Raw genomic sequence first — 15,287 nt, forward strand, 5'->3', positions numbered from 1 at the left:
AAACCCAGAAATATCCCACCGCAACATTTATAGCCATTTTTCTGTTTTCCATGATATCGAGTATTGTTTTCTGCCTCACGTGGTATTTTGAGGCGACAATGGAATGGGTAGGGGGTGTCTTGTCATCATGTTTAGCTGCGCTGGGGACAAAATGGCGTCTGGGTAGGAGCTGACGGGCCTGTAAATCCCTGTCTTCCACTCCGTCAGCGGGGCATCAACAACGGCAAACTGCAGCCCATCTCCCGGGCCCATCAACAGGTCTCACACGCCAGTGAATCCGAGCCTTTTGTTCCTACGTGGGCTGATAGGAATGAGAAGGTAGACCACGGAAAAGTAGAGCAATTTTCTGCTATTAAGGCTTGGAGAGATGCCGTTCCTTGGAAAGTGTGCGAGTGTGTCTGTGTGTGCACAAAGGGGGTCCGGAGGGGATGGGAGTTTGTATGGAGTCACTGGTCAAGATTTTTAGATTTAGGCATGCATTGAATTTAGGTTGAAATCTCAGATGTGAAATTGAAATGTGTCAGCTAGCTGATGCATTCCCCTTTCCCAATTTTACAGACAAGCTGTTTATGACATTTACAAACCAGCATTTTTATTTCAACTTTTAGGCCAGTGAGCATACGGTAATATGCACTGCAAATAATACTTTTAGAGATGTGGAATATTTATAGGTTTGTGATTTGTCTCTTGAGGCAAGAGTAGGATAGTACACAATATATAGTCATTTATTGGCTTGCCTAACACTAATAGAAACTGATGTTTGTTTAATTGCCTTACGAACAATGACAAACCTAATTACCAAACAAAAAACAGCGGAACATACGCTAAGCCTTTTTCCCTGTAGCTATGTCAACAAAGCCACTAAGAGGGGCCTTTATGAAGTATGTCATGTTGTATTATTTTAATTACATGCATTATTTTAATCCTTGAATTTATTTATTTTACCCGAGGTTATAAAACGTCCTATGTGTGCTCATTATCAATCGTATTTATTTGCTCGCCACGTGACGGCCGAATTCCTGCCTCCGATGACAATTGCACACAGTAGTCTCCTTTTAAAGGTAAAATCAGCCATCTCTTCTAATTAGGCGAAGAATGCGCGCAAATACAAAGGCCTCTGTTAGGATGCTGCCCCGAGCCAGCGATAACTCCTGCGCCTCGCCGCAGCCTGATCCAGGATCAGCTTTAGGGAGGCAGGATCTGACATTAGATTATGGAAGGTTATTTGCGGAGGGGGAGTTACTCAGGTTACATTCCTTAAAGGGAAGCGGCTGGCCGGCCGGCACCCTGTCTTCATTTCACAGGCCGGTAAAGTGAGCAAGGGCCTCTCGTATTATTCACCGGGGCGGACTGATCGAAGCTCGGCTCGATAGCACTAAACCAGCTCATGCTCCGAAGATTTGTCTTACAAAACCTTGAAAACTGCTCTGAACATCCATACATTGATTTTTGTTGGCGGTGATCTCCGGGGCTTTCATGTTGAGGCAGGATCCATGCGGGGATGAGGAGAGGGCTTCCCCCTTCTCCAGAGCGAGCGGGGATTCCGTTTCAATAACCCGGCCGGAGGAATTAGAAACACGGGATGTTATGTTAAAGCCCGCTAACCGCACACCTGAAGATACCCACCCCACATGCTTTTATAACTACTTACAGTATATATAGTAACTTGTGATGTTGTCATACATTTAAACACAATATGACTGTAAAAAGGTTCACATGCTGTCCCTCCACTTCCTTGTCAACATCCAAGTATTCCATTTTTTTTCTCTCTCTCTTTTGTTCTTTCCCTATCTCGTTCCTCCTCTCCTTCGCGAATAATTCCTGTGCCTTTGATGTGATAAGGAAGTGTTAAATCAAAGTGAGGCCTAATTACATATCTTGGGACTGGCTGTTGTAAAGCATTGTTCATATTGTTAGAAGGGTAGCGAGAGCCCGTGTAAGAGGAGGGGTGCGCACGTGTGTCTGGCTGGCAGCTGCCAGCGTGCGTGCCACCTGCCATACATCTCTCCATTAGCATAATCGCTCTCGAGCAAATGGCAATAATAGTGTCATGCACCTCGTTGTAATTGCCGCTGTCATAATATGTGGCTGACGATTGTGTTTTCCGATTCGACGTCGGAGATCTCCGGTGCCACATTCACACACTGAAGTGGCTTTGATCTGACACGCAGGAACGGGGTGCTGCAAGGACATCCCTCTCTCCGTCGCACCGCCGTCACTGTGTCAAATGCAAATTAGAGAGGATCCTATGATAATATTTCGCGAGGCTAAATGAAACGCGCCACTGCTTTTGTTAATATCACAGAAAGTTACGGCTCGTGATCACAGGGATTATTCGAACGGCAAGCGTGCACGGGTCGGATTGCGGGGTGTTACCTCAATATTTGTTTTGTGTGTGTATCATGTTTCCGGCAGTTCATGGTTGAACGTGAGATTTAGATCTGGATGCTTGCTTGCACTGTGAAGGCAGGAAAAGAGGATGAGAAATCACCAGCTTTTCTTACGCTGATGTTTAACATAATTAGCCCACTCACATTTCGCTTAAAGGGACAGCTAGGGCAAGCAAATGAATAGCTAATGATCGCGGCGGCCAGGGGCGGTGAGGTCCGAGCGTGACTGACAGACGCCGCAGCCATTGCGACTAGCTCGGGGCTCTAATTGGACCGGGGTCTGGAGAAGAAGGAAAATGAAGGATGGGGAAGGGGGGTGCGGGTGAACCGCGAGCAGCAGACGAGTCAAACTGGAATTCTAATAGATTGCACGCTAGGCTTGCTGACACCTCATTGCATCTAACATCGCTATATTTTGCAAGGGTGGCAAAAATTATATATTCACTAAGATGGCGCCTGCATGTACTTTTCTCCATCTTGACGGGTGCAGGTTTGCGGTTAGCCGCCCCATTGTTTGATGTATGGCAACCAAACCAGGCATTCGCGGTGAAAGCGTGCTTTCCTAATAAAAACGGATGAAGTTACATTTTTTTATGAATAATTTACTCATTTGAATGCATTGACGTTCCCGATTCAAGGACGCTGGTCTTGCTCTTCGTCCCTGCCGCAAAGGTGGACGATAAATTCTGAACAATCCCTTCCCTAATCGTTCGGAGCAGGAGGAAAACACACAGCCTTTTTAAAGCATCTGTGTCTTAAACTGTCATTGATTAAATGTTAACTGATATACTCCAGTTGGCAATCTTGTTAGAGCTTCCAGTAGCCAAGATAGACAGTTTAGAGTCCCGGCTGATCAATATTACAGATAAAGATTTCATCCATCAATGAGCTCCCAAAACAAAAGGTGTCTGTTACCTGATTAGGCCGGCCAGAAATTCTCCCCCTCCGGACTGCCGACACAGCACAAGGAGTTCCATTCGATCGGCTACAAACATGGAGCCTGTGTAATTACAGCGCCAAACAGTTCCGCAGATAACATGCCTTTGACTTAGCTCTGGATAAAGGTTAATCTCCCTCTGTCTGTCCAGCGAGATGGGTCTGGGCTTTATATATTTATTTAAGTCTTTCACCGAGGCCAGTGCCAGCGAGGAAAGAGTCAGAAGCCGCTGCATACCAATGCCAGCGCAAATGACCGAATCGATGGCGGAATGGCCACCGCTGTTTAAGAGTATCAATAAATGTTCCCTTATTTTCTCCTCAATGGCTAAGTGTTGTAGTTAAAAGTCCAACAGATGTCTTAATTGAAAGTTGATTTTAAATCAATGACGGGAGTCATTTAAATATTGATCAGACTCGAACTGGAACTATGCTGGGCCATCCCTGCATAATTCCCCCATTATTCCCTTTTCCGTCTTTTCCAAACAACTTTGTTCGGATCTAATCAATAAGCCACAATTAAGACGTTGTGAAAAAAACATTGTCACTTCCTAAAGGCCGCTGGGCGTGTCTAACACAGATACACTATGCACTTCATTGCAAATTTGCAGAGTTTTAATCGCAATCATTGTGAAACAAAACGGTAGCTGGAACGTGTCTATTTAATTCAAGAGCACATGGAAATATCCAGATTTCGACCCACATCGATCACCATTTTGTAGAATTACAGGTTTAAAGTTATAGCACACACGCTTTTGGGGCCCAGATGCAGGGCTTACTTCTGATTTCCTCTGTAGCAGACAAATGAGGGCGAACGACAGGAGCTGGGAGGAAAAAAGCAGGGAGAGACAGAACAGGGAACATTGTCAGAGGCCTCTGTCTATCAGGGTAATCTTATTTATTTAAAGCATATGTCTGCTGGTACTCCTTTGTCAGGGACTATTAGGGGGCAGCGCAGCCCATATGACATTGTTTAGCGAGTAATGAAATGGACATTTTTTGCATGTTTTTATAGAGTTGGAAGGGAGAGGACAAGCTCATTCATTTCCTCCAGTGGATGCCATCTCTCAGCCATTGTCAGAGACTTTCTCCTTGAGCCGCGCTGCTGTTGTAAACCCCGTTTCCATTAGGAGATTTGACCGAGATGTTGTCCAAGCGGCCTCATTACGTGTGGCTGCTGAGATTATTTTTCTTTGTTCTCTTTAGAATTACAGTTTTCTGAACGCCACCGCTGGCCGATCAGAAGAGAGATCTATTTATGATCAAACTGCGTCTGGTGCAGACTGTAACCTTTAAATGACCCCAGATGTTTGATTGATAATAATAATGTGATCGCAGAAAATACTGGTTTAGGCCGTATCATTTGTCAGCTTGATATTTTCCAGTTCACTTTTTTGTCACTCTGTTTGGGTTAATGGTGCGATTTCTCTCCAGATTCATCATTATTCTGAAAAACACTGACAAATACAGTTTGTATATACAGTGACAGTGTTACCTGCTTATGATGAGCGTATTTTTATTTATTTAAATGCTTTTGTGTACCGTAAAGTAATGTATGGTCTAGTGAGTGTAAAAATATATTAAAAAAATTACATTTTAAAATAATCATAACATTTTTTTATTTAACTATATTACGATGTATAGTTATAAAATGAAAAAAATATATAATGAACAATTTTGGGTATTAATGTATATTGTTAAAAATAATGTTCTGTGCACTTGCTTATATGGAAAAATGTTTCATTACGTTTTACTTGATGGTTACACCACTTGACATTATTAAATCAAAATATTTTTAGAAAATGGAATAAATGTTTTTCAAAGATGTATTAAACATGAATACACAGATTACATTTCTAAGAACTTGGCACATGTGGGTCAAACAAAATTTGAGTTTTTATCCTATCTGACATCCTTATTTGTCATTGACCCGTTTGTTTTAAAAAAATCTGCATGCACGCCAGACCACGATTCAAGCCGTCTGCATGTCTTCACTTTGCGCTCTGGTTTTTTCGGCCAAGGCTTTCTGGGTTTTCCAGATCAGACCTGCACAGGGGTGACAGATTGGTCTTATTTGTCTGATAGAGTTGAGCAAGAAAATAGATCTAAAGCTGGTTACTTCATTAGGTCCTCTCATTGATTGAACCCCTGCTGAAGTGATGCTGCAGCCTGCGCTGATAACTGCTGGTAATAGAACAAAATGAATTCTTATCACAGAGATTGGAAAGGCCATTAACCCCGGCCCCCAGTGCTTTTCAAACGTCACAGACAGGAAACCGTGCGTTGCGCAGGAGGAAAAAAACGCCATGCTCCGTCTGAGCCGAGGTCATGTTGGCGGCCATGTGTGAAATTTCCAGCCCTTTTGGCTCCTGTGTAGATGAAACGGCAACCCGGGCAGATGTTTATAATCATGTCTTGAATAAATATTGGACAGAGAATAATAAAAAGGGAAGAACGGAGAGAGAGGGGAGGGTTGAGGCGACCAAATGAACAGGAATCTGTTTATATTATTTTCCAATGCTGAAGTAAGCCGGACCGCGGTGCCTTCTTACGTTTGATTTTCTCTGCGTGCCTCAGGTGATCCAAGTGGCACGGACACAAAAGCCTTTTTGTGTACAATGCAGGTGTTCAGGGTTTGTCTGTGGAACCCTTTGAAGATGCATTCTTTAAAAGATTTAATGCTAGTTATTTGGGACCATTACTATCTCTTACGCAGGCCGCTGCAGAAGTCTGCAGAAATTGAGAGGGTGATTTCTGTTGGTGCAGCAAAAGGAGAAGCTTTAATCTTCATCATGTTTATTCATCTGATGGAGTTGATTAATGGTGATGAGGACATCATACATCCTGAGTACATCACTGAGGAAATGGCAGCGCAGGAGCACTGTCTTGGATGAAAGCGACTGACAACAACAAAGAAGATTCGGCCCAGTGCTGATATGAGTTATTTACATTAAAAGGCATCTGTAGCGACAATATCAAATAATGGAGTTTTACATTATCCCTCTCTGCGGTTACGGTAAAGCATGCATTAACTGCTGAGGAATATAAACTTTCAGTTTGTCAATGGAATCAGTAGAGAAGGTTTTTAAAAGATTTCAGTGCTTCAGTTTGGTCAAAACGGCACAGTATATATAAAACACACACTGCATTAGGACAATCGTCAAAGTACTGCTATTATCTGTTATATAGAGCTGTTTACAAAAATCTAAACAATCATTCAAAGAGGGTTTATTCTTAAACCAATATTAAGAATATTGGAGGAAATTTGTCTGTATTCCAGGTTACCCGCAGGGCACTTTGAAGATACAGCCACAGCAGCTGAGCATGTCTGTATGTGCCGGGCAGCTTTTGTGTCTCTCCGAGGTCTGCTCCCAGCATCAGAGGGACATAGGGAAACGGGCCTGATCCCTGCGTGGATGTTTAGTATTTTAGACATGGTACATTAACGGCATCTGGTTAAGATCTAAATGCTTGTTAAATACACTGAAATTTGGAAAAAGAGGGCGCAAAAGAGAAAGAGAGGGGAGAAAAAGATTTGGGTTGGGGGACGGTGGATCAACAAGTCAGTAAAGCTTATTATCCTAAAAGTATTACAACTGGCCCTTAACAAAGTAGTACAGGGTTTAGAGTTTCAAAGATTCGTTTAAAAAGAGTGACCCAAATGAAAACCATGGGGGGAAAGAATGTGACATCATGAAAAGCGTGGGCCGCTTTGGTCCAACCTGTGGCGTTGTGGGAAATTAGTGTTCCTTACACCTCAACAAGAGGAGACTGAAATTATAATTGCAAGCAGATTGTGTTTTTTTAGACGGAGTGAAAAAAACAAAAAACGTATGGTATACTAAATATTATTGGTAATAATATTTAGGATTTTTATAAAACATTCGTTCTTAACACATAGCCTTACCTCAATAACAGGACTTGCTTTTGCTGTTTTGTTCAGAGACATAAATAAACCGTGTGATCATAGTGCAGGTGGGGGACACATTTTAATGAGCCCAATCCTTTTTGGGGTATCCTTCGGCGTGTGCGGCAGGCGTATACCAGCCAGATAATGACCAGACTGAGGTGTTAAGAGAGCAACCCACACTCCATATCCATTATTATTCTTTCGCTACCAGTTTGTATTGAAGAAAAGTGTCCGGCATCACATGTATACATTTATAAATCTGCACTTTCCTCTATCTTTACATGTGAAAACAACAATGCACTAGTTTCCGTAGTTGTAAACGGGTCAAAACACAGCGATAATTGTGACGCCTGCTTGACCCCCGAGCTCCGCATCAGAACGTGTCTTGCGGGACGTTTAGACTGTTGAACGGCAAGCCATCGGAGATGTGTGGTTGATGTGTTTGCAGGTTCACTTGAAAGAGACGGCGGGGGCAGTAAAGTTGTCTACGACTCTGCTGTTTGCGATTAAGTTTGATGGGCAGAGATTCCCCGTCCCGTCCCGCCCCCCGTCCCGCTCCAATGTTGCTGACACATTGCCTCTGTAAAGCATTCAGATTACTCAAACATTGCCAGGGTCAGGCACAGTGCAGACACCGCTGTGATCTATAGGAAAGCATGTCTGGGAGTATCTCTCGCTCATGAAATGCATACCAGAAAAAGTGCAGAACACCCTACTTACAGACGAGGGAGAGAGGGACAGTGGAAGGAAAGGAAAAAATGCCGTCTGATGAGACCCAGATGATAGCAGCCCGTCTTTTTTTCCTCCCTTATTCCTTATGTTACTACCTTCATAATTCGTCCTTTTCTTTTTGGTGACACTCTTATGTTTTATTAATACATTCCACGATCGCCTTAAAAATTTGATGCCCCCTCAAGGTAGAGACGGTCACTAGCACTCTGACACTTCTTTTCCCAGCGAGGGGGACCGCGTCGGTAAATCTAGCCGGCTGAGGAGAGCAGCTCACGTTGTGGACGGGTGCTTGAGGAGGAGGGGCGAGGGGGCCGCGGGTTTGCCCTCATGCCCTTAGGGTGTGACATTGTGCTGTTGTGTTTGTGTGTGTGTGTCTCCTTTATTAACCGTCCTGAAATCTGGTCATGATCACAGACCTCCAGCTGGTCCTCAACCCCCACCCCCCCGCCTAAGTCACGCAGATTCTCATCTGCCTACTGAGGCTAAGCACTCTCTCTCTTTCTTATTAGCCCTCTACATTGACACTGGCTTAAGCTCAAACACAACCTTCGTCCAGACCCTTTCTGCCCCAAAACACCCCCTTCTGCCCCCAAACACCCCCTTCCCACACACCCCACACCCTCTTTCACCCCTAGCGTTGCTTTAACTGCCTGTCTTACTATAATGACTGAGGAGCACTGACCCTACTGCTTGTGTGCTTATTCTAAAAAGCATTTGACTGTTTTAATGAATCACTGTGCATGTTTGACTAAGTAATTTAATGTATAGAAATGCGTACAAATATTTGTATGTGAAACACACACACACATGCATCAGCTTTCTTGTTTCCTTCAGAAATGCAGCATGCACATCTAAAAAGACCCCCAGCTATCTTACATATACACATACACACACAGCGCCTTTGTTGCGGGACGTATTAGAGCACACCGTCACCGCGTGTGCGCCAAAATAGCAATTTTTGCAGCCGGCTGCCAGCAGTGACAGGAGATATTTCATCCCGTTGTCAGAATATTATTAATAAAACATCAGGACTAGAGTGCAGCGCGATTTTGCCTTTCAATCACTCTCAGCATCTGCCATGAAAATTTCATGCTGTATATAATTTCCACTTAATGTATTGCACTTAAAACGTCGGTGCCAGCGCTGTGTGGGGATTTTTAAGGGGTTAATTATATCATGTATCCGCAGAGCCCGGGCCCCTCTGCTTACCAAACAATGACTTGAGTGATTGTATGCAAATGTGCCGGTGACCTCTTCGCCTCCCCGTGGTCAATTTATATGGTTATTAAGGTTTTATAAAATGGATGAGCGCAGCACTTTGAACGCCATTTTCCTGCCTTACGCCGTCCTAATTTATTTCATTTCTCGCGGGGTCTTCCAAAATATGTTTATTTCTCCCCCTCTCGCGTCCTCGGCCCATTCCGTCTCTCTCTTTCTTCCCCCTGTCGCGTGCCATGTGATGGAAGCTGCATGGGGCGGAGGGAGAGAGACAGGAGTGGTTATCTGGCATTACTCAGCCTGCTAAAAATTCATTAAAATGTGACATCAGCACAGTGAGAGACAAATGCTCTCTGGATGAAAGCGAACTGTAGGCCTTTCAGGGATTAGAGGCACATGGCCTCAACCTATCACCTAACAGCATAAACAGATTAATCCACTGGCAGTGCTGCAAAGATACACAGAATTATTAAACACGGGCGGGGGGGGGGTGAGGTTGAGCCTACGGAAAAATTTCCATGTAATCTGCCCGGCGCTAACAATCTGGGGAAGGTTGTAATGTGGACCCCAGAAGACGATTCATATTTCAGAACGTCCTGGGGTGTGAAACCAGACGCACACCCATGATCTCGACATGCACGCCGGTGTTAAACTGTTGAGGTGCTGGTCATCTGTGGCATATCTTGGGTTCAAAGATGATTCGCACTAAGCTCCAGTGGGTAACCGAATGCCCTTCCTGTGTTCAATTTTAGAAGAACCAAGCGAAGACAGCGAGGAATCCCCACGAGCATCCTCATTGGCCGTGGCCGAGGACAAAGACTCGAGCGGGAGGGACGCCATAGAGGGCAAGACGACTGAGAAGGACTCTAGTAAGACCTTTAGTTTTGGTCTTTTTCCCGGTATCCTCTCTCCAAGCCTCTTTGTGACACACATTTTTGTTTTTCTCACCTTTATTTCTCTTGCATTAAAAGCTGCATGTGTGGGTTGCATGTGAATTCTCTCGGCAGCCTCCCAGTGACCCATTTTAATCATAGCCATCTGATGGCAGAGATGTGGATAAGGCAAAGAATATTCCACAATGACCACCAAGATTATTTTTTAATCAAATCAGTTTGCGTGCTTGTAATTTCTAAGCGCCTTTCATTAATCTTTGCTGTTCTTGCGATTCCTCTGATGACATATTAATTTTGTGTAAGCACAGGATTAGATGGCGCTTGAGTTTTTTTCTTTTAAAAATTGCACGCTCGCGACCCTTTCCCTGTGTGTTTCCCCCCCCAACGTACTAGGCACCGCCTATCGGAGGTAGAATGACTGCAGATACGACTGGTAACACATTAGCAAGGGCAACAATCCTTACAAAACAGCGTCGTGTTGAGATCAGGAAACAGCCCCTGGAGCTAGCATCTGGCATCACTACCTAAGGCTCTGTTGTATTTGATTTGCCAAATAAGAATTCATATGTGCTTTTTTATGTATGAGATGGAAATATATGGTGGAAATGAATATTACATTAGACGTCTTTCCATGCACCCAATACCTAGCTACATAATGTTGGGTTCAATGGAGCAGAGGAAATGCTGAAACAGGACAGAGCCTATTAGTTTAGCCAGTCGTTTATCTTTTATCCATATAACCATGACAGGCCCGTCTGAGGCAGCTCGCACTCAATGCATTTACATGAACTATTACATGCAGCGTCATTTAATGCTGTGGCCGGGCTGCAGATATTACTGAAACCGGTGTGGTGTGAAAATGTATGTTCACTTTTTTTTCTTTTTAAGGCTACATCTATTGGGATTACAAAATATCCAGTGATGGTTGTTTTGATTTTAGAAATCCATTGCTTCCATCGAAAGGGTTAGAATGGATTTTAATGCTTGCTCTGTTAAACCCATATGTTAAATATCTTTATAAAAAAACGAAATCTCGAATGTGGTGTTGAAAATAGAACGCCATGCCACCGCTTATTAAAGTTTATTGTAGATTACGAGATATGCAGTGTTTTTGTAGTTCATCTGTACAGGGAGAATCTCTCGAAACAGTCCTCATTTGCCATTTCCTTTTATTTTACTGTCACTGTGGAAGAATTATTATCCAAATAGCATTTTCCATGCAAATGTCCTAATCTGCATCAACTCCTGATTATTTTGTTCTCTGTTCAGATGTAACATGGAAGCTTGCCAGGGTATTTGCTTTAGGGTAATAGATTTAGTAAACACAGCAAAGATGAACATCAGCTATCATTATTGCTAAGAACGTTTTACGCTCACCTGCCCGTAAATTAGCAAGGAAATTAAAGCATTGTTCACGTGCGATTTAAAAGAATGCAGCCGATTGAAATAAAATGCAAGCGAATGCTGCATATTAAACGTGAGCATTTGCATTATTTGCGTGTTGAAATGAGCATTTTTCCATTGCTGTCTATCTAGATATTAAATTAAAATAAATTAAAAGTATTTGCATATTTCATTGAAGGCCTAGAGCTATGAGTTCTGCTACTGACTAAATCAATTCAGAGAGACCTGTATGATTTGCCAAATACGACATCCGTCGGTTTACGCCTCGTCTGAGGCGAGATGATAAAGCAGATGGACTCGGATGCAGTGTGTGAGAGCAGAACGCTGGGCTCCAGTGTGCAGGCGGAGAATTCACAGTGTGCTATTCTAATGTTATCTGCTGAACTGTAGGTCACACTAATGCGTAACCTTAACCTCGTGTCCTTGTAAATCACTAAGGTTCTCGGAGCGTCCCAGGGCCCAGCTTTATTTATTGTCCTGTCACCTCGGCCAGACCGGCTGGACTGGAGACCAGTAAATTGAATAGTAAATTTATGATGCCTTTATCGGGCGAGCCCTGTGTAATTGGCGTTTGCAGGGGAAAGAATTTGCGAAATAATATTGCTTTTTATAAAAGTACAAACTGACGGTTTACATGTCGAAGACATCCACAACTTGTGTTTCGTGTGTATAAGGGTCGTTGTGTAATGTCATCCGGAGACCATGGAATGGAGAAAACCTCACGTTAAATATTGACACGAGCCTTTCCGAGAGGAAGATTAGATATCTATAGTTTCTTCTTTTGAAAAACAGTTTGGTTGAATTATCAGAGGTGTTTAAAGAAGCGCAGGTTGCATGATTTAAAAAAAAAACAGATATTGACAGTTGTAAATAAAGATGGGTGGCCGGTCCGCAGCTCTGCTCCATGTAATGCAAACAGCTTGAATGTCATAAATCACTTTTTGATTTATCTAATCAAGCAAGCTCCTGCTTCTCGAAGACATTTGTCATTCGGATGGAAAGGGGGGGGGCTGCGGTGTCAAAATTATTTTCTCTATTGCTTCATTGCGCCGTGTGCGTGCCTGTGTGTGTTTGAAGACAAAGAAAAGGGCAGTTTCATTTAGTATGAGGTACAGAATACACAAAGAACCTAGCCATTGAGGCCAGACACAATTCCACAGGAAGATAAAAGCTATTGTGTGGAGGTATTTTCATTTTTTATTGTATTTACTGTAAAGATTTAAATAGTCTTTTAAGCGGCGTTTAGGAACGGCATGTGTTTGGAGACATGGGACGGCTTTTCTTGCTTCGATTTTCCCTCTAATAGTATTGTGTCCATCTGCAATGTCCTTTAAATGTTTATGAAAGCAGAGGTTTGATTAGGAAAATACATCATAAGGATGGACACTCGTGTCGAGAAGATTAGCAGCCCCCATACATTTACATTCAACATGATGGCAATCAATGCACGGGCCTCATTGCATTGTAAAATATATTTGCACCCGCCTGTCCAGGAGTCGCCTTCTCACCCGGGAAATAATTTAGTTGCAGATTGACTGGAAGATGGCGAAAATTGAAAGTTAAAATTAGAAATCCTCATAATAAACAGGAGAGAGGAAAAAAGGTCAGACGGCGCGGTACAGCAATGAGATTGGGGAGCCTCGCAAATGAGGTTTTCTGTTTGTCATGAAATGCATGTGACATCCCCCCCAACACAGCGGGGGGAAATCAAGGCCGGGAGAGAAAAAAGATTACCTAGCTATTTGAGACTGCAGACCGTACTCTGATGCTCTTGGAAATTCGTATCGCGCCCTTGTGGTTTTTACTCCTCCCGTGTCACTTTCTTTGGCAGGCTAATATGTCAGGCTGCTGATATGTTAGACCGCAATAAAATAAGCAGAAGTCCTTGTGATGCAAAGAATTAACATGCATGAGCGTGCGGCAGGTATTGAAACACATTTTAAACAAGTGAGCAGAACAAAATACATTTTTTATAATAACATCTTTTTCCTCCATCCATTGTCAATGCCTGCCTTGCTAAGCTTTGATTCATAAAAGTAATACACACATTTAGCCTAGAGTGACCAGATTAGAATGAAGAAGAGCGAGCAAGGTTTCTTTGTGTGCAGCATATGCAGCGAGAGGATAAATTGCATTGACTGAGGAGGCTGGGACACTGTCTGTATCTGAGGATACAGGGGTAATGAAAGATTTATCACTCTGTGCAGCATACTCTAAATACAACTGGGGGCTGATTTGCTGAATTGAGCTCAGCTGAAATGGAAATAACATGGCAACCCCCCTTTAATACAGAATATGAGGCATGGATATTCAGGGCGGTGCGGGAGAAGGTGATTTGGCTGTCTATACCCCCAAATGAACTGCATAATGGTACTCTGACCTGCAATGCAATAACAATGAATTCAGACCTTGATTTATTTTACGAATATCTTCATAGCAGAAATTGCTTGGTGAATATAGATTTTTGTTGCGTTCTCTAGTGTTCCTGCTCAATATCAATATGTGCATTTTACATGCATTGCAATTCAGTTTAGTTCTACTTTTTTTGTGAAATTTTGTGTCACCCCAATAACCTTTTGTGAGATCTACATTCCCAATAAGCTCATGCTACCTAAATGTGACTTCTTATTAAAGTGAGGGTCATTATACCCCTAAGTAGATTCTCAGTATCAGGAGTCCAGAATAAGCTTGTGACAGAAGATATCTTATCTGTTTATTCACAGGAATTAATACACTGGCTAAGGAAACCCTTGGGACTGCTACAGCAGGCAAGCGGTCGCTTCAGCAGGAAAAAGAAAATGACACTCCACCCAAGAGGCCTAAATCAGCTGATGACCAGACGCTGTCCAATGAACAGGTTAGTTACATTGATCTGTTTTCAAAAATGGGACAGATTGTATCCATTTGTGTATTAGTAGAATTCTCTTTTGTGTTATATTAAAATGCCATTCCATCAAGACGGCAGTGAGACTTTTCAGTTTAACCGTACACCATGTAATGAGGATTAAGCATAGTCTGGAATGGTTTACGTCCACATCCTTTGTAATCTTGTGATTAGAAATTCCAGCCATTCATGCTTTGTAAATTAAGTCACTTGAAATGAAGAACTCGGTGGATTAGAGGAAATTAGGTTGGAAAGACATTATAAGGAGTCCTACTTGATTTGTTTGGAATTTGGTTAATTTCCCTTGTGGACTATCTTGTCATTTACAGCACAGTCACTCATGTGATAGTTAACAGCAGTGCTATAAAGTATGGCAAATTTTTGATCAACTTTATTCTTTCAGGTGCAGCAGTGCCCGTACTGTAATTACAGTAACAATGATGCGAACCGTTTACAGTTGCACATCATGTCCCAGCATTCCATGCAGCCGATCATCAGCTGCCCACTGTGTCAGGATGTCCTCAGTAACAAGATTCACTTGCAGCTGCATCTCACTCACCTCCACAGTGTGGCCCCAGATTGTGTGGAGAAGTTGCTTATGACGGTATGTACTGCATAAATACTTCTTATTTCTTTTAATTAAGTATATAAAAAAGCTTAGAACGTAGCTTTTCGAAGCATTTTCCAAGCACTTAACATGCTCTTCTCCATCAAATTAAATGTAGTGTTTTTGGTCTATATATGTCTGTTTTAATAAAGGACTGATATGTTGTTTTTTCAGGTTGCGGGTCCAGATGTTTCAGTGCCCAATAATTCCCTGTTGTCTGTATCATCACAAGACAAAGTCCCATCTTTGATGGATTGTTCAACTGTTATCCCAGAGGGAGCTGGAAAACCCATGGGTAAGCACATTATGCAGC

General features: G+C 42.8%; 1 protein-coding gene across 3 annotated transcripts in view; it reads left to right on the plus strand.

Moving 5' to 3' along the window:
* zfhx4 (zinc finger homeobox 4) overlaps nucleotides 1-15,287 on the plus strand; it is a 72,766-nt gene that overhangs the window by 47,664 nt on the left and 9,815 nt on the right. For 2 of the 3 annotated variants that reach the window (XM_056738005.1, XM_056738004.1), the window contains exons 5-8: nucleotides 9,939-10,055; nucleotides 14,207-14,340; nucleotides 14,771-14,971; nucleotides 15,149-15,269. In XM_056738005.1, the coding sequence (XP_056593983.1) occupies nucleotides 9,939-10,055; nucleotides 14,207-14,340; nucleotides 14,771-14,971; nucleotides 15,149-15,269 (573 nt within the window). The remainder of the gene's footprint in view (nucleotides 1-9,938; nucleotides 10,056-14,206; nucleotides 14,341-14,770; nucleotides 14,972-15,148; nucleotides 15,270-15,287) is intronic. The other variant, XM_056738006.1, reaches the window with a different exon arrangement.

The sequence above is a fragment of the Triplophysa dalaica genome, chromosome 23 (assembly GCF_015846415.1).
Source record: "Triplophysa dalaica isolate WHDGS20190420 chromosome 23, ASM1584641v1, whole genome shotgun sequence".
NCBI classification, from domain to species: domain Eukaryota; kingdom Metazoa; phylum Chordata; class Actinopteri; order Cypriniformes; family Nemacheilidae; genus Triplophysa; species Triplophysa dalaica.